At 41.8% G+C, this 25115-nt stretch overlaps 1 protein-coding gene across 1 annotated transcript in view; it reads right to left on the reverse strand.

The window, feature by feature from the left end:
• Positions 1-9710: 9710 nt before the first annotated feature.
• Positions 9711-25115, reverse strand: part of CALCR (calcitonin receptor) — a 77912-nt gene continuing 62507 nt past the window's right edge. The window contains exons 11-12 of the mRNA XM_005432175.3: positions 19355-19396; positions 9711-12849 (exon numbers count right to left, since the gene is read on the reverse strand). Of these exons, the coding sequence (XP_005432232.1) occupies positions 12628-12849; positions 19355-19396 (264 nt within the window). The 3' untranslated portion in view covers positions 9711-12627. The remainder of the gene's footprint in view (positions 12850-19354; positions 19397-25115) is intronic.

Consider the following 25115-nt stretch of genomic DNA (forward strand, 5'->3'; position numbering starts at 1 on the left):
ATTTTGCTCAATGTAGTTTGTCTTGGAAATTAGGGTTTAATATTTCAGCTGATTCTAATTTGACCACACTGAAACTTGGCTTCACAATTTACTCAAACAGATAGGTTTCCCAAAGAATCCAATGAGCTGTTTTCTGAAGTGCAATAAAAATAGAAAAACTCTGTTGATTTCAGATATATTTTCCAAGGTGTTACATCCAACACAGCCTGGTTTTAAGAAAATAGAGATGTGCAAAAAAATTGCTTTTGGTCCTTGTCTATTCTGGATCACTCACAGCTGACACACCAATGGTGGAGACCAATTCCAAACGCAAAGCAAGCTGATGGAGATTAAGCAGGACTTTTACCTCTGTAGCTCTTGCCAGCGAAGGACTTTTAATCAGAAGAATGTCCTCAGTGAAATGAGCCTGAGAAAGGCAAAAAGGATGGAGCCTTTCCAGCATGAAGCATTTGGAATAATGCAAGGCTTTTGTGACAGGGAAGAGTTCGGGCTTTGAGGAGATACAAAGTGGCTGTTTGGGGGCAGTGGGCAATGGCTGTAGTCACAGTAGATGTATGGATCTATTAGGAATCCATCCTGTTATGGCAGATTATTTGAGGGGTGTTTTTAAGCTTAGACTTGCAGAGGTGTTCACTGCTTTGCTCCTACACTGTTAAGGATCAGTCTTGCTTTGGACATTATTACTCTGACGTAACGTTGATAATCTCTTTCATGCTGTGCCACATGGCATTGTGAAAATGTGAGATAATTTTCAGGATGAATAAGGATACAGGTATTTGACCTACCAGAGCCAGTGGGATAATTTTCTAAGCACACCATGACCCCATCCTCAAACGAATTTGGGAAATTCATGATACCAAAATAGCTCTGAAGAGCTAGGTTTTCTGTGTTGCTGTAGCACGTAGAAGACTTCATGGCCATCCTACACAGCTCTGCCACACAGTTTGAACAGAAACCACCCCTCTCCTATGATCTTGAAATCCATATGAGCAAAAATGTTTAGTGGTTTTTTGTTTTGGCATTACAGGATCCATTCACATTCAAAAGCCCTTTGTGAAAGTCATTAGTGTCTCATAATAGAGAAGAACCTCAGAGCAATGTCTGAAAACAGTGGAGAAACTTACACAACTCTGTGAGAAGCAGAATGGTTTTCAATCTGGAAATGTAAGAATCATCTCTGGTCCTTGCTTTTAAACTGCGTTGACACACACAATTATTCTGCATTTCAAATCAGAACTACTAGCAACTTTATGGACAAGTATCGGTAAGAACAAAGTCTATTTTGATGGGCAATGTTATAAATGCTTTGCTACCTACAACCCTCCAAAAGTCAAGTAAGTGTTTGAGGCTTGGAGGGGAGTTCCCCACTGAAAATGGGCTGTTGTTAACAAGCATTTATTTGTTATCACAATATTATCAAAGACAACTCTTTAGTCCATCTCTATCAGCTCTGAGTTTGTCTAACATCATTAAAATACCTTCCAAGATAGACAGTCAGGACTCTCTGGGGCCATCTGCTCCCCAAATGAGGAAAGACTTTCTGATTCTAAGACAGATAATGTGTAACAGCTAAATGAAACGCATTAGTCTTGTAATTTGTCCAAAGAATATGAAAAAAAGCTTTTCCCCCTTTTTCTTTGCAGATACTGTTTAGGCACGGAAGGCTTCATTAAATGAGAACAAGACATACTTGATGCCAAAAAAAACATTTATCTGTGCAGTACATTTGCCAGCCCAAGGAACCTGATGGGCAGCAATGCTCCTTCATCTCCTGAGCAGCTTTATAATTCACTGAGTAAAACAGCAAATGCAACTGTATTCAGGAAGTGCCACTGAAACATTTTGTCCCTTGGCTGAATAAAAATATTCTCATGATACATTTGAACACCACTGTGTCCCATGCATGTCTAATTGCCTGATGTTATTTGTGTATACTGCTCACTAGTGACGCTTCATCTAACGTGAAACATTTCTTAATAATATAAATTATTCTAGGCCAGAACATATTTTTCTGTTCCAATTTCTTCCTATGCTAGCTGACATCTGCAGCTCGGCTGCATTGCTTCAGAAGCAGCTCTCTTGGCAGATTGACAAACACCTCTGCCAAAACGATTTCTGCTGAAGAGCTGGTATTTTTGAATGTTAGAGAACCAGTCTGGGAAACAGCTTTTGGGCTTTGTCTTTCTGCAGACTGCTGACTTTCACACACAGGGTAGGGATGCCTTGCCTGTGTCTATCCTGCCCTTGTGCCAAGAGAGGTGTCATTCTGGTCATTGTGACACAAAGGAGATTTTAACTTTCTTGGTGACTTTGTCACTGATAGTACCCACAGTGATTTTCAGTGTTGTCTTGTTGCCCAGAAGGAGGCAATCTTATAGCAGAAGCTGAGAAAATAGATATTAAAAGGTTGCTAGCAAAGCATGCAGATAATACTGTATATATTGCATGCATTTGATGTGCTCATTGTTTGGTTTTTGTTTATATTTATATATATATAGATGGGCCTAGGTCATGGAGAAGGGTTCAGGTCTCTCAACCACAGGAGGCATCTAAAACACATGTGCCATTTAAACACGCCTTTCTGCACACCAGCCATGCTGCAGCCTTGTAGCTCTCTTTCAGCAAACCAGTTGCTGGAGCGCTACATACAGTGCAGGAGCCAAATCCCCCCCCCTGCCTGGCAACACTTGAAATTGCATCACTTGAACCCCAGCTGGATGGTTGGGACTATAGGTGTGGGGTCTACGTAGGTATTTTGATTACATATATATGTTTAAATATATATGTGTGTGTGTAGTCTCTACATCACAGCACACCAGAGGGCTCCCTGAGACAGGGGGTCTCTCAAACATTTTTCCTTCTAATACTTCAAAATGTTTTAAATGTTTTGGAAAATTCACTAACCAGAGGGAAGAAATTAGCTTATGGCTGAGCACTGTTGCAAAGAAAGAGATTTTGGTACAAAATTCCCCATCAGAGAGCAGCAAGCCAGGTCAATCAAGCAGGAATACATGGATTTGGGGGAAGGAAGAGACAGCTTTTCCCCACTGACTTTTGTGGAAACTTTGGTCAGGACTTGAAAGACTGTTTAGATGTGTCTACAATAAAATGGTCTGAAAGGTTGGGAGTTTTTACCAATGAAAACATGCTTGGAGGAAAAGTCTAAGTTTTGAGTGCAAGAGCCTAAATCTGTCGGTGGTAGTTTCACTGGATTCACTTTGCAATCATTTTCTCAGGACCACACAGTAACTCTGTGGCAGGGACATGACCCAAACATAGGTCTGCTGAGTCCAGGCAGTCCAGTGTCTTAACCGCAGGTTTTAGCTTGATTTTAATAGATACTTCTGTGACCTTTAATGTTACTGTGCTACTTGCTCATAGGTGGGCTTGTCAGAGACTTTAAGAAAGCTCTTGGTAGCGTGAGGGTTATTCAACTGCTTAAGAACCAGTGGTTTGGTATTCACTTATATCCAATTACTTTAAGAGAAGAAGACATTCCAACAGTTTAAAATTAGTCTGACTTTTGTTTAATTGCAAAAATAGAAGCCTGTCACAAAGCCAAACTTTCCCAAATGCTCAGGTCTACACCAAAGAAATTGCATATAAACCACTCCTGGGCAACACATAAAATAAAGAAAGGGCAACTGAGTGGCCCCCAGCTCAACATGGAACCCACCAGGCATTGCCTGATCCAAGGGCTAGAGCAGACCCAGGTTTCCAGGGTCTGCGAACCCCCTCTCCAGGGCTCTATCTTCCTCCGTCTGCTGCAATAGGAAATGCCAGAAAAAGCCTGAACTTCTGCATTGTCTCCTCCAACATTGCTCTCTGAGCAGCCTCCCCAGTCCCTTGGGAGAGTGACCTGAAAAGGTGACAGTAGCCCCCACGTTTGCAGCCCCTGTGTGGGACATGGATGTTGCAGGGGCAGTACCAAGCATCCACTCCCTGATCCTCCGTAGCCACTAACGTTGGTGAAACAGGAGCTGTAAAGGGTGAAATCCTGGTTCCCACAGAACTCAAGTTGCTGATGCTTTTGATTTCAGTAAGGTCGAGATTTCACTCACATTTTTAGTCAGTATTTCTTTGAGAAGGTTCTCTACATGTGGTGAATTATTTACAGCAAGGTTCAGCCTACATACAGCACACAATGCAACAGAACAATTGGTTTACAATCAGAAATATACATCTTCTGGTGTAAAAAACCATCAGGGTATTCTTATGGCATAAAAACACATTATGCAGTAAATGCTAAAGTAGAAAATTAATTTCCTGGCTTATATAAAACCAAAGGGATAATTCAATTAGAACTGTTTTCATTTATCAGTCATAAACAATGAATCTGAGACTTAGGACTGTCCTTCAGATCTGACAACAAGGGAAGTCTTCCTACATTTTCAAGCCTTTTCAATTTTGTGAACCATGCATTTCAAGCATAATCCAATAAAACTTGATTGCATACAACTTTCCTGTCATGAACATGCAGTAATATTTTATCTAGATATGAATTAAAAAAACCCAAGCAACTTTTTATATACATAGGGAATTGTTTAAAATATGTCCAGAATTTGTTGTATATGTTTTCATTCCTGACAGTCCATTGTTAATTCACAAAGATGGTATATCCTAAGCATAAAATATTTTTATTGTGTTTCTTTGTCCTGATAGCATTAATTTCTTTTGCTGAAGTGCATTGTTGGTAACTGATGCATCATTCTGCACTCAAGAGTGTTAGTACATGTATAATGTAATACAAATGGCTGAAAAGCAGAGACCATTATTCACAATATCCTGATCATAAGAAAAATCGATACCAAGTTACTCCTACATGGATGATAGCTAGAAAGGAAAACCATCCTCTGTTTCTTTTTTGGCATTTTCCTGAACTTGGCAAGTCATGACAAACTGTTAATCGCATATGTAGCAGTACCCGTATAGGTGGCAGCACATCTGGAGTGTCCTGTTTCCACATCCTCACTGACTCTGGCTTCCCAAGGAGTCTGCCATAAGGAAGAAATTTTACAGCAGAGTAATAAAATGAAAAATCCTTGTACTCTCCCCTTTTGAAAATGAAGGCTGCAGCATGGGTTGAATCTACCTTGTGTTATATATATATACACTTGCACTATAATTCTGGTGAAGGGTCTGAATTGCTGCCAGTCCAAAGCTACAGCGCCTGCCAGAGTGACACCTCCCTCCTGCTGCTGGAGAGCCAGCTGTGAGCAGGGTGGCTAAGTCCTTGGGAGCTAAATGTGTGCTATGTACCCAAAGACAATAAAAGAGCTCATAAAATAAAAAAGCCTGTAGTATAATATAATTCAATAAGCAACCCCTTTTCCCCCCACTATTTCCTGTTCATTTGTGGTGGGCCTGAACTTGATAAACCTGCCTACGCAATCTGTGGCAAGCAGATTTATAGAGCAACACTCACTATAGAGAGCTATTCTATACAACTCTCTTCCCTGTGGAAGCCTGCACTGGTGATACCATCTCTGAGCCAGAGGTATGGCCTCTTTTTTCATGGCTCTTACTTCAGATTATTTAAATTGCACAGAACTCTCTCCCAGCCTCTTCTTAGAGGAGATGTTCATTGTGATGGTATTTGTCCATAAAGGGCCTATTAATTAAAAACCTGCACACACACTGGGAGAAGTTCATCCCCTTGCAGTGGTTAGTGGGAAGATCTGTACATTCCTTTGTGTGCCAGTCACCTCCCAGACGCACCCATCTGTGTGACACACTGGTGATGAGCCCTGTGCCACCATGTACATTGAGATAGATTGACCTTGTTTGTTCAGAACTGAAGAAATACCTCACAGATAAGGGGGGATAGTACGGTACAAAGGGTTTCCACCTCTCAGGTTTTCCTGTGTGGTCAGCATGGACTGGGAGAGTCTTTTTCATTCTTTTCATTTTGATTTCTGGAAGCTGTTGTGCGTTAAGCATTCAGTATCAAACAACTATTTATCTCTTATCTATAAGAATGAAAAATACATATTAATGGCCAAGTAATTTGTGAATTTTGTCAAAGACACATAACATATACATAGTACTAATAGAGATGAAATATTTCACTACAAAAACTAGAAAAATATGAAAATAGTATCTTGTCACCTTAAACAGTCTATACATAGCATAATATTGATAAAGTGGTGTTACAGCACAAACAAACTAGTAGGCTGCAGCAAGGCTCAGTCAGTCAGTCAGTCAGTCAGTCAGTCAGTCAGTCAGTCAGTCAGTCAGTCAGTCAGTCAGTCAGTCAGTCAGTCAGTCAGTCAGTCAGTCAGTCAGTCAGTCAGTCAGTCAGTCAGTCAGTCAGTCAGTCAGTCAGTCAGTCAGTCAGTCAGTCAGTCAGTCAGTCAGTCAGTCAGTCAGTCAGTCAGTCAGTCAGTCAGTCAGTCAGTCAGTCAGTCAGTCAGTCAGTCAGTCAGTCAGTCAGTCAGTCAGTCAGTCAGTCAGTCAGTCAGTCAGTCAGTCAGTCAGTCAGTCAGTCAGTCAGTCAGTCAGTCAGTCAGTCAGTCAGTCAGTCAGTCAGTCAGTCAGTCAGTCAGTCAGTCAGTCAGTCAGTCAGTCAGTCAGTCAGTCAGTCAGTCAGTCAGTCAGTCAGTCAGTCAGTCAGTCAGTCAGTCAGTCAGTCAGTCAGTCAGTCAGTCAGTCAGTCAGTCAGTCAGTCAGTCAGTCAGTCAGTCAGTCAGTCAGTCAGTCAGTCAGTCCACACTGCTCCTCCCCCTGAGCTTCCTACACTCCTCAGGGCTATTTAACCACTTAGCAGGATGAGCTACAGCTGCACATCATCCATGTCAACCAACCCCCTGCCTCTCAGGCAAGGCCACAGCTGCATGTTATCAATGCTAATCAACCCACTGCCTCCATTCCTCTACAAAGTGGGATCTTTTATTTTAAATATGAAGATGAGACTGTATTTCACAACTGTTTTCAATGTTTCCTAGATATTTTAGATAACTTCTAAAATTCGAGAGGGGGAGATCCTGTCCTTAGCCATGCTGCTGAAGTCAGTGAGAATTGCTGCTGCGTTACACAGGCTACAGGGAGAGGAAAAGTTTTCCATACCAAGGAGTTGCCTGGTCTCAGGTCAGTCTTCTCCACAACACTGGGTCTTATGCTGGTGATACAAATGAGAATACCTGTTGGAGACCAGACATGCAACTGGGAAAGTGATTATTTTTGCTCACTTCCCAATCAGCCCCTTTCATCAGCGCAGTGTTGTTTTAGCAAGCTGAGAAACGCAGTGTAGCCAAAGTCTCTTGGCCTAGTCGTTGCCATTGTGAACCCATCTGGTGTGGGAGCAAGGAGGTGGGTCACTCTGGTTGTGTGTGCCCTATATGGGGTCCCCAGGAAGAATAAAGGTAGTTTAGGGAGGCTACAAGCCTCTCTGCCCCATAGTCCCTCCCACCCATGCTTTGTGCATTTTGGGAGGACTATGGGTCACTCTCTACCTGAACACCATTCTCAACATAATTCACTGTATATATATTTATATATATAATTTATATGTATGCGTGTATGTATGCTAGCTGGGATTTCCAGATATTTACTTTTTTTGTGCCTTTTAGCTAACATTCAACTTCTCAAGAGCTTTTTAGATGTGTTTTTTTGATGACAGGATTGCATTCTGTCAAAAAGAGAAAGGTAAAGTTATTCTGCTTCTAAATGTGTTTGATCTGTGTGCTCAGACTTTTATCCCTAATTTAGTTTTAATTCTGCACCTACCATTTCCATAATTCCAGTGTGTTTTGTTGTGGGTTTTTTTTTTAATGTGGGCCAGGCACCTGAATTCTATGAACCAGTCTGGATTAAAATGCACACTTTCCATTCCGACTTGTGGCAAGTACATCCTGGATCAACAGCAAGTCAACGTAAGGTGCAAACTGTAAAGGAGAAACATTACTCCTGAAAAATGTGTAGGATGGTCAGACTGGGGAGTAAACACTTCTTGTGGTGGCAATACATAAGTGGAGAGAAATGTAGGGCAGATGAGGGAAGGAGCTCCGTCTGCTTGACGATATTTTGCAAACTAACATCACCAGGACCTGGGAATGGAGGGGCTGCATCTGATCACAGCGCTGCACATGACACGTTACATGAAGCAACCTCCTGCGGTGACTTCTCAAAGTTGCATTTGCTTGCAGTGAGAGAAAAGGAACCAGATTCTTAAAATCAATGCAGAACTCTCAAGTCCTTTAAAAATTGACTAAAGATAGTTGTTTGTGTTGGTGGTTTTTTGGGTTTTTTGTGGTTTTTTAATTTATTTTTTTTTCTTTTTAAGACAGGCTTCTGAGATCCTGAAATTAGATTATGAAGAAAATCTCAGATGTCATATAATGCCAGTGCCCATCTCTGCTGCTATAAAATCATAGGAAATAAGCCTTGACAGGAGTTTGACAGGTCATCTAAATGGTGCCTCTGGCAAGGCAGATGAGCGAGGCCTAAATCATCATTAACACTGTCTGTGCCAACTTGTGTTTCATGATACCCACATACAACACCCTGGTGAATTATCTTACCGTGATGCTTTCTTTTCCTGCAGCAGTATGACATGCTCAGTAATGATAACCGCCTCATCAATCAGTTTTACTGGTTAAACCAGCTGTCCTTTATTAGGCTGAGAAGAACTTACTGATCTATACTTGAGCCACTGAGAAATTTTATTTTTTTTTATTTTCTTGATAATGCTCTGAGTACTGAATAAAGGGGTGCTTAAATCTAGATCTGTGATTCATCTGGAAGTACCTGCAAAATTCTGTGCTGCACAGAAACACCTGCAGGTCATGAAAAGGATAATTTGAACTTAAACCTTACAGGTACCTTACTTACTACAGTTGCCACAGAACTACAGGTGTCACAGCAGCACAATCCTGGCACCACCCTAAATCTTGGGGCTAGCTAGGATCTTAAATTTCACTAGAGAGTTGACTAAGAAGCTGATCGTGTTCTTCCTCCTGAGGTGGTATTTCAGGCTGGAGGTCTGACTTTCTTTCACTGCTGGCCAATGACGTTTGCCAGGTAGGACTCACCATTTCATTTTGTTAAGTCCTTCTGAAGTGGGTGTTCCTGAAGCAAGTATATTGCAATGACCCAACCACACCAGGAACTCAAAATTCCCAGTTTGCTACTATCACTACCTGCCCAGTTGTCCCCCCACCTTTTTTTCCCCCCTCCATGTGGTTAGCTCCAGGTCCAAACTGCACATGGTTGGGCTCAGGTCTCCTGTGCTGCCAGAGGGCAGAGAGGGCATGCTCACACACTGCAGAGTCTGTGTGACTTGGGATTTGCCTTGACCGGCTTGGGATAAACTATTGTTTAAATGCAAATGACTTCTGGGTTACAAATGCTCGTATTTTGGAGCAGAACTATGCATATTTAGCTTCATAAAACCACATCTGACTCTTAGAATTCCAAGCACTGGAAATGCAGATACCTTCACATTGTTAGTGTTTAGGATTTGCATCTTTGAAAAATGGCTCAGATTTTCTTTATTAAGGTTGGCAAAGGATGGGGGAGGATTTGGGAAAAGAGGACAGAAATTCACCACGTTTGCATGGTTGATTTTATCCCAAAGCAAAGTTATTTTGCTACATTATAAACACATGAGCACTCTGTAATGGCAATACTGGCAGATGTTTAATTAAGATAGCATTATTGCTAAGAATTTTAATACAGAGAAAATTGTCTGTTCTACCTTTGTTGCAATTTTTTTACAGCTAACACATATTTATTAAGTAAATAAAATAAAAAGCAAATCTTACTTTCGGCATCCCATGCCACAACAAGTCTTTTAATTTGCGCTGTGTTTCTGTACCTAGTAAAGAATAACAACCAGCATCTTCCTGATAGATTTAGTTGCTCAGACAAAGCAACTACACAAACCTGCTGCCAGAGTAAATGTTCGCTAAACTGGGTTTTCATGTGTTGGGTACGGTTTTTGAGAGGGAACAGATACTGCAGAGGTGATTAATGGAAGGTTGGTTTCCTCTTAAAATACACCTGGTATCCACTGATTCAAGTGTCAGCTGCTTTCCTGCTTTTTGTTACGTGGATACATTAATTATGCATTTCTGCTGTTCCTGTGAAATGTGTTAGACACAGAACACCATACTGCCAAGACATTGTAATTACTGAGGTCATATCGGCATTCCCAATATTACTATCACTAGTGTATGGTACTATTTATAAAGCAGAGAAGTGAAATATACCTACATTTCAAAACATCTTGAGATGAAGAAAAAGCATTTTCCATCAGGAAATATTTTGATCAGAAATTACTCAGTAAGTACCTCTAAAACACAGCCTTTCCTGACAACCCTAAACTCACTATGTATGTTAGATCCAATTTTCAGTGCCTTCAAATCATCATCCCTCCACTGAAACCAAAACTGCCACAAAGACTGACGTAACCACACAGTGTTTCCACCACCTGAAGCTCAAACTGAGATCCTAAACCCCAGATCCCAAATTGGCTTTCCAGAGCATTCTACCAAACGGAGCAAGAAAATATCATTAGTGAAGAAAACAACCACTATAATGGCAAAGCGTTTCCATTTTGTACATCCACATGAACACAAAAGACTGTGAAACGACTGGCACTTACATGTTGTAAACATGTACATTATTAAAACCAACATGTTCATTATTAAACTCTCCATATATATCATGCATGCTTCTTTTACAATCAGCTTATTTGTGCCTTTAGAAACTAGGAATGCCTTCAGGAGCACTCCTGGGAAGTGCAGCGTGCCCCAAAGCTATTCAGAAATACAGCATTCATAACAGAGCCACTTTATTGTCTCTAATAACTAAATCCTCAATTTCCCGTTGTTCATCAGTAAAAGTAGAAATAGCAATACACGAAATACTGTTGTCTGAAAAAATAACCACATTTGTATTCCTTGAAGTCTGAAAAATAGGTATTGTGGCTTGAACAAATGCACATGATCATATTTTCTTGTAAACATCCCGCTGGATTAACCATGTGATGATCTCCACCGTTGGTTGGTGGACAGTTTGTTCTTGTTCCCCAGCTCCTCTCTCGTTCCATGGCCGCAGCGCCAGCAGCTCGCCTCTCACATCGGAGAGGAAGCTTTGGAGGAGCACAGCGGCTGTATGCGCGTGCTGGTGGCACAAACGGAGCAAACCCCTTCCCTGCAAGGCATTGCCTCACACCTGGATACTGAGAATTCAGTCCCTTCCCTAGTGCTGTGGGTTTATGCCTATCCCTCACAAACTCACTCCTGGAAGGGGCTTTTCCAGTGAGGTGTTGACTCACGTAGGTGGACACGTACAGCAGCCTTTCGTTTAAAATTTACAAACGAAGGGTAAAGCTTAGGGTCTGGATATGTCAGGAAGGAAAAACTGAGCCTGGCCGAACACCGTATTTTAAAATGGTTTCAAATCGCTAAGGATGAAATTGTCTCCTGTTTCCAAAGTCTACACCAAACTGTATTGTGTAAGTCATCTCTGAACACTGAACAGTTGTTCACTGTTCATCTAAGTCAACATTGATTTGTCTGCTAATTTCAATAGAATCTGAAATAGATTATCACAGATTAAGGCAAGACTAATTTATGATTAGGGACTCAGAACAGCAACCAGATTCTATAAATATATACTTCCTGTGCTATGACATTAGTTTCTCATTCCTTAGCTGGGATCCTTTACTGATGTGGTCATAATTTCATAAGAGACAAGCATTCATCTAGCATTCATCTCAGAATGGCTATTAAAAAAAATAATAATTTCCAAAAAAATTTCACAGTTTATTCAGAGTGAAAGAATTGTGTCTCTGTGGTGAATTTCTGGGCAGAGTAATAGGGTGACAATTTTTCTTATAAATAAATATTCCTGAACTATGAGTATTGTTAAAAAAAACCAACCTATTTGAGATGGCTTCAGGACTTGTGTGATGTAGCCTAAAGAAGTGATCTGTTTCTCTGATGGTGTTTGAGATCTTGGTATGCGATGACTATTTCATCTTCATTTGCTTTATGCACCTGCTAATGGGATGATATTATTTTGGGGTATTCTTTGGGGACAGCAATATTCGGGGTGTCCTTGGGAGATCATCAAGATTTGAATATTTTGGAGTGACTTTTTATGTTCATCTGATTTGTCTCGCAATGTGCAAAATCTTTTAAGCAGTCATCCTGCTCATTGGAAGGGGAAGAATAAAGGACTCCAAGCTAGTTACATCTTGTGGAAGCTGATAGTTCAAAATCTGGTGTTAAAGAAAAGTACCAAAATCAAAAAGTGCTGAAAGTTTCCAATTGCCACATATTCATTCTTTCTTTCCTATTTGCTATGGGCTACCTGGCACTGTTACAACTGTCAGATGGTCACTTCATAGGGCTGGTATCAGGAGGTGTGGAGATTACATAGCCTGGCAGGCAGGTCCATGTTCACTCCCTGCTGCAGCACACAGGAAGAAATGCTATTCCCAGTCTGCGTCAGACCCCTCTGTGCCACTGCTGTCAGAGGCTGATGCGGTTTGAATATGATGTGTCCTTTCACCTGGTCTTGCTCTCTGACAGAGGCTTGGGTTTCCCCAAATCCATCCCTCTCCCCACTTTGTTCACAAGCAGAATGTGAAATTATGTGTTTGCGATGGCTGGTGCTGGGCTAGGTAGATGTCTCTCCAGATTTTAATGCGACGAGTTCAGAGTCCTCTATGTATCTTCCATTTAACTGTTCATTGTTGGAATCATGATGGTACAGGTAAACCGGGACCTCTGTGATTGATGTTGCAGTGTAGGAGGTAGATCGCATGGAACAGTGGTCTCGACGCCTTTGGCCCCACTGGGTTTTGTACTGTGTCCATTGCCTCTTCAGAGCTCCTTGCACCTGTTAAAGAAACACAGGGCAAGGGTGAGGCATAATCTAAACCCCTATAATTGTAGACATTTCAAAATATGCTGAAGAAAAGGAGAGGAGAGCGAAAAAGAGAAAGAGAGGGAGAGAAAGGTCCAGGACGAATTCTATCAGGTTCAATTTACCTCTCTCCCTGGCTCTGCTCCCAGCTCCAGAAGCACAAGCAGTTGCTCAGCTCTCAGCCTTGACTCCCTCCCTGCCTACCCTATGGCAGCAATTAGAGCTTCTGCAGTTGTTGCTGCTTGGGAAGAGAGGGTATAGGTTAGCTGTTCCCATAAGAGGTAAATGTGGAGCAGACCGCTGCACGGGAACGCAGTAGGGTGCTATGGCAGAAGAGGGAAGAGGATGGAGGGATGGGGATTAAAACCCATCTGATGCTGCTGCTGGATCCTTGCCCCTGAAATGGCTAATGCACTGTGATCCCTGAAGAAACTTAAAGATGAGAAAAACTGGCCACGAATAGCAAAGTGTAAGTAAAATTCAAGAGCTTGCCAGGGCTAATTTTATAGAGAGAAATAGTTAGAGGATTAGTACAGCTAAACAGATATTTTGTTCTGGTAATTTAAGAACAGTTTCTGTGCTGGCAAAAAACCAGTGTTGGTCATAGCCTTTTGCATAGCAGAGAATTTCAACCTTTGGACATTCACCTTCTAGGAATGAAACATTTTACTCAAAATTTACATTGAGTGATGTTATATATCACACTAGGATATGACTTAAGCTATTGACTCCTGCCAGGGAATAAGCAGCCCTTCTCCAGCTGCATGTTCAGGCATGCTGGCACTTGCTAGCTGCTTCCCAAAGGAAGCATTGAGACATGAGCAGGGAATGGGCAAACCCTAGCTCTGTTCATTTAGATCAGTGATTCCAGCCAGAAAAATGTGAGAATAGGAGCAGTTTGCCATAATTATCTGCTGTAAATGACCCCCTCTCTAGAGGAAGGCAGGTGCAGGTGAGGCACTGTGATGACAGGAGTGTCCCGGTGTTTCTGTGCTCCTACTGAGGTGGATGCTGCTTGTCATTTGGAGAATGTATTGCTATTCACCTTCTCCTAACACATAAAGCAAAGAAAACAAATGGCTGAGTTAGCTTAATTAGACGTCAAGCATGGAAATGGCATATGGTTACAATGGAACTTTACTGGGGCTGTGAGCAAAGCTTACTGTGCCAATATTGAGATTTAAAGTGGAATGGCTGTATGCAAGGATGTTTCATATCACACTGTTGAAAAAGGTTATTAGTGAGCAAGAATTACTGCATGAAAGAGTACTGCAGTTACAGCATGTGATACAGAAATATTACATGAGGTAAACCCTGTAAAGATGTCAGTCACTTTAAAATTACCTTTTGATGTAACTGTGAATATTATAGCTTAGTAAACCTAGAAGCTATGGGGAGGGAATGGAAGAAGAAATCTTCAGAAGGACTAAGTCAGTGTCTTTTCCCAATATCACACCGGGGCCACAGCTCCTGTAACCTAAGCCCAGACACAATGAGGACAATGCAGAAATCTTGGGTGTGCACAGCAGCTCTGCCCACTCACAGCCATCTCTCCAAAACCACCATCACGGTCACTAACACCTCTGGTGATTGCACATCTCTGGCCCTTGCCGCTTCCCCTAAATCTTGAGTGTTCGTTCCTTCAGGTTAATCGCAGTGTCTTTAGTGAAGGTGGCAAGAACATGCTCCTGCAGCCTTCCTGCTGCTCTCCTGTTGCCCCTCCCCTGCCCCCCTTGCATAGACTTCAAGGCTTTGATTGCTTTCGAACAGAGAGAGGAACTTGTGTTGAGCACCACCTTGCTGTGAAAGTGATGAGCTCCTGCTTGAGCAATTCAACTGCTCTCAGTTGAACTGGAGTCTGACAGGCCAACAGGGCAACCATAGGTCTAGAGATGATAACACGGTCAACTGAAGAGGGAAGAACAATGTTATGGAATCTTACAAAGCCTGCTGTGAGCAGCTTATGGTTTTCTTCTCAGAGAGGAGTGACACTTAAGTTGTTTGTATGGTCATAGAGAGAACAGACATATCCCTTCCAGTTCAGCCCATGGTTAGAAGTGCCATTATACAGGTTTAAAAGGCTCCACAGGGCGGTAACAGCATGAGGGCAAAGCAGCTATTTTTTTGTTCTCCGCTGAACTGCTGGCCTGTACAAGAATCTGGCCGCAAACGGATAATGGATAGTACAAACTGCTGCACTTGAGCAAAACAATATGTTGATCTAGATTTCTGCTCTGATTCCAAGGACCTCAGATGATCATAATTCAGCAACAACTAAAACTGTTCATGCATGGATTTTAAATGTGTAAGTGGAATTACTGAAAGTCACATGCATTGCCAGAACTTATTCACGACCAAGGAGGTTCCTGTGGACCAGGAGGGGCAGGGTGCCACCTGCCATGCTTTCTGCTGTGACAGCAGACTAAAGGAAGTGCTCTAAAGAAATGAAGAGCCTGAGTTTATTTACTTTGCTCTTCAAGACTTGAAAGATTTTTCTGTTCTCTATTCGCCATTCCTGACACTTTGGCCTAAGTTATATGGCTGATTTTTTTCCAAATAGACTTTCCATTTTGTTGGCCAGCCTTACAGTCTAGAAACAATCTCAAGCCTGGAAATACGGTCTGTTAAGCAGACTATTGCAGAGACCTTGTATCATCTGTACAACACTGTTGTTGTTGGACAGAGAAACTACAGTGCTGCTGGACACTGAGATTTTATATGAAAATGCACAAGAAGATCTATAATTTTAAAAGTCCAAAACAAATCCATTGTTTACATGTTCTTCCACATGAATGCAGCCATTGGTACAGCTTCTTATTACTATTTTTACATTTCTTTCTATAGACGGGTTTATGGTACTAAAGTGAGGTTGGGGAGGTAGTAGGTGGTGAATGTAATATAAAACACTGTCAGGTGGTACTGAGTTTAGCATTGTTTGTCCTGGCTAAACTTCATGTATTTCAGCCTTGAAGTTAAATATTCCAGTAGGAAAAAGTAAATCCCAGAGTATCCAGGCTCCTGTGATACTAAAATTAATCTCTTTGCCCCACACTGAATTTTCTCATGAGAAATAATTTTGAGCTCTATGATAGGAGATGTATATAGCAGCTTGGAAACAATCTCCTACCATGACTGAGGACCAGACTGTGGCTTTGGTCTATGTCCTACTGCGCACAGCAAGACTGGGGAAAGTTATCTTAGCTTAATTCTCTTGGGCAGCCAAACTCAGACCAGCATTCCCTTTGGAAGGACCTAATACCATCTTGGCATTAGTCTGTTGCTGCTCCTTTGTAAGTTTTGTGCCTTATATATCTATACCTTGTGTAACTGCAGGAATAACTGGGACTTGGAGGAAAGGGATTGCAATCCTTTCATCCTCTCTTCTGGCACAGCCCAACACAGCTACTCTAGTACATAAACTTGCCTGAGGTTGTCGGTAATGTGCTGATGCAAGTAGCACTAGACTGCCTCGAGCCTGTATTAAGAGAGGTGTCATCTTTGACTCTGCCCACCTTAATGGTAAATTCTAAAAACCCCTTTCTCTTATTGTCTAGTAAATAAAATTTCCTGTAAGAAAATAACAAGCAGGTTTCTCAGCATCCCTGCTATTGACCACTTTAGACAGTCTGCAAGTCAGAAGCAGCTACAATGATTTTGAAAATGGGTATAATGGTGAAAAGTACCCAAGCACAAACAAAAAACACTCTCAACACGCCTGGGAAACCTGAATCCCCACAGCTGTTTTTTCTTACTGAGTGACACCAGTGAATGTTTCTCATCAGCTGCTCCACCAAGGAGTCATTAATCCTACACTCAGTCTGGAGCTACCTGGACGTAGGTAAGCCATCCATGTGATTACTTGTGGGAGCAATAGAGTACAAACCTGGAAGCCACATTTCAATATCACATTCATTTTTATCTCATTTTGGGCATCAGCCCTTCCAGATGTGCCCCCTCAGTGACAGCTTGCTGACAATTCAAGTATCAAAGTGGGTATCCAGATAAGGGCCTTTCCCAAGGATGAGATCATTTTACTGCAGGCTGCCAGATGTTAAAAAAGGCTTTCAGAGGCAAATAGGGGTTTAGTGACTATTGTTGTTGTTCAGAATTTGGATCTAAATTGTGCATCTCCAGTCCATGACTGATTGCTATTGCTGCTTCTGAACAGCAGCTCAGTCAATGCAGAAGTCCACCAAGTGCAGCATGTCTCTGTGGTTGGACACCTGAATATCATGTATGAATACAGGGCATGTATTCTGAAATTAAATATAATTAAATTAAATATAATACAATACTTGATGAACAAAAAAGAGCTGTGTATTTATTTTAGATTTATTTTCATTCCTGGAATGTGGCTTTCAGTTTTCTGCCTTGCACACTATAGGTTAGTTCATATGACAGGTAAACTCAGCACTCTACAACCTAATTTTGAATTAAATTATATGTATGGTCTATCACAATGTTGGCAGGCAGATGCTCCAGATATATTCATTATTGCTAACTTGAAAATTGTATTCCTGGAATTTTAAAGGTGGATATGCTTTTCTGACACTGTGGCATTGACAAAAGTACTTTGGAATTTGAGCTCTCTGACAAAACATATCTAAGAAACAAACAGCCTTTAAGATACTTGATGTTTTCAGTGCATTTTCTTGCTGACTTTCCTCATTTTTAGCATTGCTACAGCCTTTAATCCAGGCACAAATCCATATGCTCTCAGTGGAGTTGGGGAATTACAGAGAAATCGACCTTTTACACTAAAGCTCTAAGACATTAAGCAAACTTGTTTTGCAAAATCTAATCTGAAAAAAATGGAAGGTGACACTGGAGATAATGAAGGAGGAAGGGGCAATGTTAAGATCAGGATTTTGGGGTAACACATTGTTTGGAAGCAAGTGAGGACACGCTGGAGCCCTGCCTCTACATAGCTATGCAGCCATTCCCCTGGGGAGAGGGTATTTCAGAAACTGCCTGGCTCATCTCTTCTTTCTCCACGCCAGGTCCTCCCTACCAGGGAGAATCGGGTCTTTCCGTGTTTTGAGTGCTTGGAGAATGGACTGTGCCAGAAAGCGATGACAGTAAGGGAGAAGGAGAGAGGTGGTTGTAGCCTGCAGATCCTGGGGACAGAAATGTGATGGGAAAAGACAGCTGTATGTGTCTCCAACTTTGTTTAATTGAACCATAAATGTGAAACCATAATCTTCTATAGCGTGATCTTTACAGCTACCACTTCATGTTGGGTTCTGGCCTCATCAGTTGCTCGCGTTTTGCCATTCTCTTTTATGTCTCCTGAGAAGCCATGCTACAGAATTACAGCGGGAGGCCTCTGATCTTTTCTGCTGTTGCATTTCTCTGTACATTTATGCCAGGAGCCAGCCAGAAGCAAACATATAACGATGTTGACAAGTGGTGGCAGAATTTAATATTCTCCACCACCCTGAAAGTAAGCAAAGCAGCCAATAGCCCCTTATTAATAACATAACTTGTTTCAAATCACTATCAAAACATCAGCGTGGTCACATCATTGCCTGTAATTTGCTACTTTCTAACAATCTACAGGGATAAACACAAGCAGGGATATCTCTTTAGGTTGACATAATGAGTGTTAGTATCACAAAGCTTGCTTTGCATCTAATGCAGCTACTCTGGATTCAAAATTAACTTTTTAAAGGACTTCCTAGCTTTGCTATGAGGCAGTTCATTTCACTACAGCTGAATGCTCCTGATGTATTTCAAAAGTGTTTTTCTGCTAACCGTCTTTGGAAAATGACTTACTGTAGGAATTTAAATGGTTCTTGGCATATTTTAACCTGCCATCTTTCTGTAAAAGAACAAGTAGCGAAGTGGACTTAAACCCAACTGTGGGTATATGAAATATTGATCCAGCTGTAAGAGAAAGGGAGACATCTTTGCCTCAAACATTTTTATTTCTCTGCATGCAAAATACTGACCTTAAAGAGCCCAGTGTCAATCCTCAAAGGACTGAAAGTAATTGCACCCCTCCAGGCTTCTCCGCTCTGACAGTGCTACCAGGGACGGCATCTGCCGCAGCTCCGGGGCTGAACACAGCACAGGGCTCTCCAGGACTGGCTGCCAAAGATCCCCACTGCTGCTTATGGGACACTGTGGTCGTGGTCCTTCCCACTATTGTAGGGCAGGAAGGGAAGTAAGGCAGTTTTCTCTTTTACTTAGACCTCTGTCTCAAAATTGCACACGGTAAGGGGAGAGTCTCGTGCCTGTACCTCAGCTGGTGCCATCTGCTTTGTAACGGTAACACTCCTGATTCATCTGCTCATAGATATTTAAGTCACGCTCCGCACAGAGCTTTCCGAAATGCACACTGCTGCTTGTACATGGAGAATAAAAAGCAACTTTGTGTGGTTTCAGAGTTTGCAGAGTGACATATTTAATTTTTGCATTCATGAACAACACTGATATTTTCCAATTTCTGTTCATTTGCTGTATTTCACGTGCTTACCTCACCATTGAAGAAGCAGAATATAGTTGCCACAAGTAAGCCCTAAGAGAAAGGAAAAGAAAAGAGTTTAGAGATCAAAATATAACTTCTTTAGACATTTTTTTGAAATTTGGACTCAATGGATACAAGTTAAAAACATTAGTCCACTTGCTTTTCATCACAGACACTTCACCTAACCTCCCCCTCTTTCACAGTTGTTTTATTGCATTGATTTTTGTCTTTTCAACATGTTTTATTATTTTCTTCTACATTACTAGCATTTATAGATTACCTATTTTGGCTCTGAAGTTACTTCTGTACGAGAGGTCTAGAGAAGGAAAATTAAATGGTATGTAAGGTAGATAGATACTCTGCTTACAGTGGAGTACCACAGTGCCGCTGACTTTGCTGAAGAGATGGCAGAGGAATTGTGTCCTGCATGGTGCCACTTGTCTGTCAGAGTGCAGTCACCCAATTACAAGTGTTGGCCAAGGGGAATCCAGCTGACCCAGGAAGGCTTTAAATTGCACCGTACGTCAGGATAAGTGAACTTGTATGTAGGGCGCCACGATGGATGGAAAGGGTGTGAAAAGAGTTGTAAGTGGTCAGAAAGAAAACAAATCAAACCCCCACAACAGGTGAGTGAGAAGGTAGAGGAGCAAAAAAAGCAGAGAAATTGCAGATCATAGCTTGGTCCTAAATGGCTTGAAATCAATTTAATTATTGCCACAGTTGTTCAGATAATATTTCACTACTGCTGAAAAATTAAACAGGGTCAAGGCAGGAACATGAGGTGAGAAAGAGGGAAATTATTAAGAAAGAAAATTCTTGCACACAGAGCCTGCCATTCAGAATCACGTAGTTCCACAGGTCCATGTCCTAACTGCACTCGCCCTTATTAAAATAGCAATACACAGCATCACTGGAAGCCAAATGCCTTGATTTTAAATTACCTAAAGTAGTTATTATAAACTAAACACATGGCAGTTTGTGAAACTGAGGGGAAAACTGCAACACAACAGCTTGTTTTCCCAAGGGCTGCTTTGAAGAGCTTTTTAGATGTATGTTTTTTATAAATCCTCATTTAACTGATTGAGTTAAATTGTAGCTAATGCTTTGTAAAATGTCTTGGACTCTCCAGTGTATATTTTGGACCACAAATGTAAGGTAAGAAATAACTGTTTTAACAAAACGCTTATATATTAGAGATACACAGGCTGGTTTGAAGAGGTGCTGACCACCTCAATTTTGGCAATTACTTTACTCCAATAAAGCTTCTTTAACACAGAATTTGTAAATTCACATGACTTCAAGTAGCAACACAGAAAAGCATGTATGAGGAGGAGGAAGGGTACCCATAATGAGAAAAGTAAAGTTTCTTTTGTGTTTTGGAAAAACGGTAAATTTTGTCAAAAAACTCAAATCCCAGTCCACAATATGCAATGCACAATAGTTTGTCCATAAGCTCTGGTTTGAGAAACACCACAAAGTCAACCAAAACTTTGCACCTCTAAAGCAGGACTTTGTCAGACCACAAATTCCTAAATCCAAAATTTATGCAAGGGGAGCAAATGTGTTACTTCCTAGCGGCCTGTATTGATTTTCTCCCATGCTGTGCACACTATGTTAGTTTGCAGTGTCTTGCAAAAATTTGCTATTGAACTACATGGTATGGGGTTGCAGCAGGGGTCTTGCTATCTTGCTAAAGTGTGTTTTTATTAACAGCCATCAGCCACGATGGCAAATGAGATGGATTTTGATCTCCTCTGGGAGTAGGGGAGCTCAATGGACAGTCCCCGAGGACAGCAGATACAAAGCTCAGCGGAAGGAGAGAAAGAAGCAGAGAAATTCCAAGTCTGTCCTTTGGTGAGAATGTTTAGAGGAAATTTGGGAACTGCGGTTCACCTAAAGGCAGAAATTGAACCTGAACAATTGAAGTAAAGCCATTTTTTCATTTCAGTTCCTATAGTATTAGAATTTCTCTATGTCCTGTAATTGCTCTGCTTTTCTTCTGTTGGAGAGTGTAGTTCCCTTAACTAGTGTTTTCTCCAGACAACTTCTGACAGAAAAGTGAAAGAGGAAGCTGTGGTGGTGCCTTGTATCCCCTGCAGTTGCTCTTCTGGTCTGGAAAGAGCTGAGAGCACATCTGGCTCCTTGTTATTTTGACACCATGTGTGTTGTACATCTGGCTGAAGAAATTATTTTTGCTAGTTTGTCCCATATGTGTCTAATTGCTCTTCTTCCACCTGCAACAGCCCTCTGGGCTCTGCCATCTATATTTCTATTTCTTCCATTTTATATGTAAAGTTTTGCCCACAGTTCAGAGTACTATTGTTATCTTCAGCTGTAAAGCTACAGAGATATCCACAGCAGACACCAGCTTTGACCCTTCAGAACCAGGAGGGCTTGAGATGATGATAATTCTACAGTGGATCTATTAAAACATGTGACAGACTGGATGTAAGTTAAATATTTCATGTAAGGCCCACAGGTTATTTCTCGTATCTCTTTGACATACATCTTCTATATTCTCTCTAACTGCTGCTGGTTTTTGCTCAGGGTGCAATTCTTGCTGAGGAAGAGATCTGTAGGTCAATGGTATCTCTCTGCCACTGTGTGGAGTTGTTTAACTGACCTGTGATATACTACCTGCTGCCAGCAGAATAACGTTGGCTGTGGTATTGAGGGCAGAAATGAAGAATACATTTATTTTGAAATTAAGGCCTTTAATGACTTATTCTGAAAATTCTTTATTTCTGGAACCGTGGGAAGACAGATGAATGTGGCTTTCAGCTGATTCACACCTTACGGATTGCCCAGAGTCAGCAGCTCTCAGATCTCAGTACCCGATTGATGCTGTACAGAGTCTCTCCCTGTGTCCAAGTGCCTATATTGGTCCAAGGACGTTCTTTGCTTGACAGGTATTTAATATGTATTTCACTCTCCTAGAAGATGTGAGTCTCTTGAAGATAAGTTTTGGTAATTTGCTCAAGTTAAAAAAGAAACAAACAAAAAATACCTATGCAGATACTGCAAATTTACATGGGTTTCTGATACCTCATTTTTTTATCTTCAGGTTTATGTCTCCATACAACCAGGAAAGCATATCTAGATATGCTTATTCCTCTTATTCCTAGCATGTCCATGGCCTTTGTTTCTGTCCTAATTACACACTGTGCTGCTGTTTAGGCTTTAGTGGGATGATATATTCATTATGGATGGTAGAAGATGATGGCACACGTAATTGTACAGATAGCCATAATACAGAAAATCAGTTTGTGATTCTTTGCATGGGCTTTGGGCCATGTCCATTCACTTCTCACTTCTGGATCCGAATGGACAGCCAAAAAAAAAAAAAAAAAGCAGCATGGCTAAGGTTCTTCATAGAAGTACTTCCCATTCCTACCTCTCTCATTTCAGCTAAGATAAAGAGCTTTGAGAAAAACAATACTGTGCTTCTCATCATCTTAATCCACAGCACATTCATACAGCATCTCTGAGGTAAATGACTGCATTATAAAGTATTCATTTGTGTTAGGTTAACAAAAAATAAGCAAAACAAAGAATGTGTCTGTGCTGTTTCTGCTGCTACTGGGGTGGGGAGATTTGTCACGAGAGGGCTGAAGACAGCAGACCACCTGCTGCAAAATGATGGAGGCATCCTATCAGACAAAGCTCACACTTCGCTGCTTCTCCTGCTCTCTGCTGGATGTTTCATTACTGTCATTTTGTACATGAATTTTTCATATAAAAATGGCACTTTACAATATCCAGCTTTCAAAAAAACATTTTTCCCAACTTTCATTGGCTCAAAATACTAGAAAGTTTTGAAATTGCTAATAATGCAAAGAAAAAAAAACAACCAGGAAATAAAAATCCACTTATGTTGTCAAAAGCAGTCCTATGACCTTAACTTTGCACAGAAGGACAAAATATTTCTGTCTGGTTTGGCATCATTTGTGATCACAGAGGATATTTATTTCCCTTTAAATAGAGAAACAGATGGAATGAATACCACCTTAAATACATTGAAATATCTCACTGTTTTTAAAAGGCTACTTTTGAATGGGCTAATTTTGTTCTGTGTAAAGCTGCGAAGATTTGAATTTAAAACTTGGAGGCAGGGTAGATATGTATGTGGCTCAAACCCATGCCTAAAGATACAAAATACCCTTTACACAAATGAGGCCCCTATGAGCTACATCCTCCTCCCTGGCAGGGTGGGGGCTGCTGTCCAGAGGATGCTGCTTGGAAGCTGCTGTGTGATACGTTAAGTAATCTCACTTGTGGAGAAAGAAACCTTTAATTATTCTACATTTAATAGAAAAAAAACTTTTTATGTGCCAATAGAAACCAAGGCCCTTGTGCTGAATAGCATTTGAATTTCTCATTAGAGGCGGACTTGCACGTTTGGGGCCACAGTCTGCAAGGTATTGAGGAGAAGAGTATCTTCAAGTGCTTGTATATGGCTTCATATGTATATGATTCAGGGGCTGTTTCTCCATTGTGCCAAGCAGAGCTCCATGGCTGTCGCCTAGTGACAGTGCCATGTTAGGCAACATGACAACCTCTACAAAGCCAGCTACAAGATGCTGGAGAGACAATTCGGTGAGAGGGGACAGTTGGTGTAGGAGCTTGCAAGCAGGAGTGTGTTTATCTCTGGTTTTGTTTGAGAGTACGGGGTTACTGCATATTTCTACACCTCCTTTTTTCTTGTGAGGTCTCTACTATGGACCAACAACTGAGATCAGAAGCTGGGATAACGGCTGCTGGTAGCAGACCGTCTGACAGGATCCTGCTCAGCACCCTGATCTCTTTGCAGCTTGGGATCCCTCAAACGATGCTGAGTGGTTCCCAGGGTGGGGGAAGTGGCAGCAGAAGCCTTAGGGCCAGTGGAGGTGCAGATGGCCCCACCAGCATGTGAGGCACAAGTCACATCTCTCCTGTCCTCTCTCAGTATGGAGACCTGCAGGACACAGGTCTGTTGCTGCTCCACCCCTTCGCAGGAGGCACTCTCTTTGCCCAGGTATACCATTTCATCTTCACTGGGCAGCATGATGGGACTTTTTAGGCTTTTAAGTGACAGAGGTGGTTTCATGACAGAGGTCTGCAAGGAGCCAGCGCATTCTGTACCATAATGCTTTACACCCTGAGGAAGTCTGCATCTTTCCTGTGCTTTCAGCATTATCTAACAGGCTTTTGAAAGTCAGGTCCTCTAGGAAAAGTCTGCAACTCATTGACTCCTGGAGTGCAAATGTTTGCTTTGTGGTGCCTACTTTAGGAGCTCTGCTTAATAAGCTATTGCATGTTCAGCAACGCACCTACAGCATCCCACTCCGTGCAGAAGTTATTCCACTTAAGGTGTGCTGGTTTTGGCTGGGACAGTTAATTTTCTCCATAGTAGCTAGTATGGGGACATGTTTTGGATTTGTGCTGGAAACCGGGTTGATAATTCAGGGATGTTTCAGTCCCTGCTGAGCAGCGCTCACACAGAGCTGGGGGCTTCTCTGCTCCTCACCCCACCCCACCAGCGGGTGGGCTGGGGGGGCACAGGGGCTGGGAGGGGACACGGCCGGGACAGGTGACCCCAGCTGAGCAAAGGGATATCCCATACCGTATGGCGTCTGCTCGGCATGTGAAGCTGGGGGAAGAAGAAGGAAGGGCGGGATGTTCGGAGTGGTGGTGTCTGTCTCCCCAGGTCCCCACTACACGTGACGGAGCCCGGCTTTCCTGGGGATGGCTGAACCCCTGCCTGCCCACGGGAAGTGGAGAATTAATTCCT

Source organism: Falco cherrug, chromosome 4 (genome assembly GCF_023634085.1).
Source record: "Falco cherrug isolate bFalChe1 chromosome 4, bFalChe1.pri, whole genome shotgun sequence".
Classification (NCBI taxonomy): Eukaryota; Metazoa; Chordata; class Aves; order Falconiformes; family Falconidae; genus Falco; species Falco cherrug.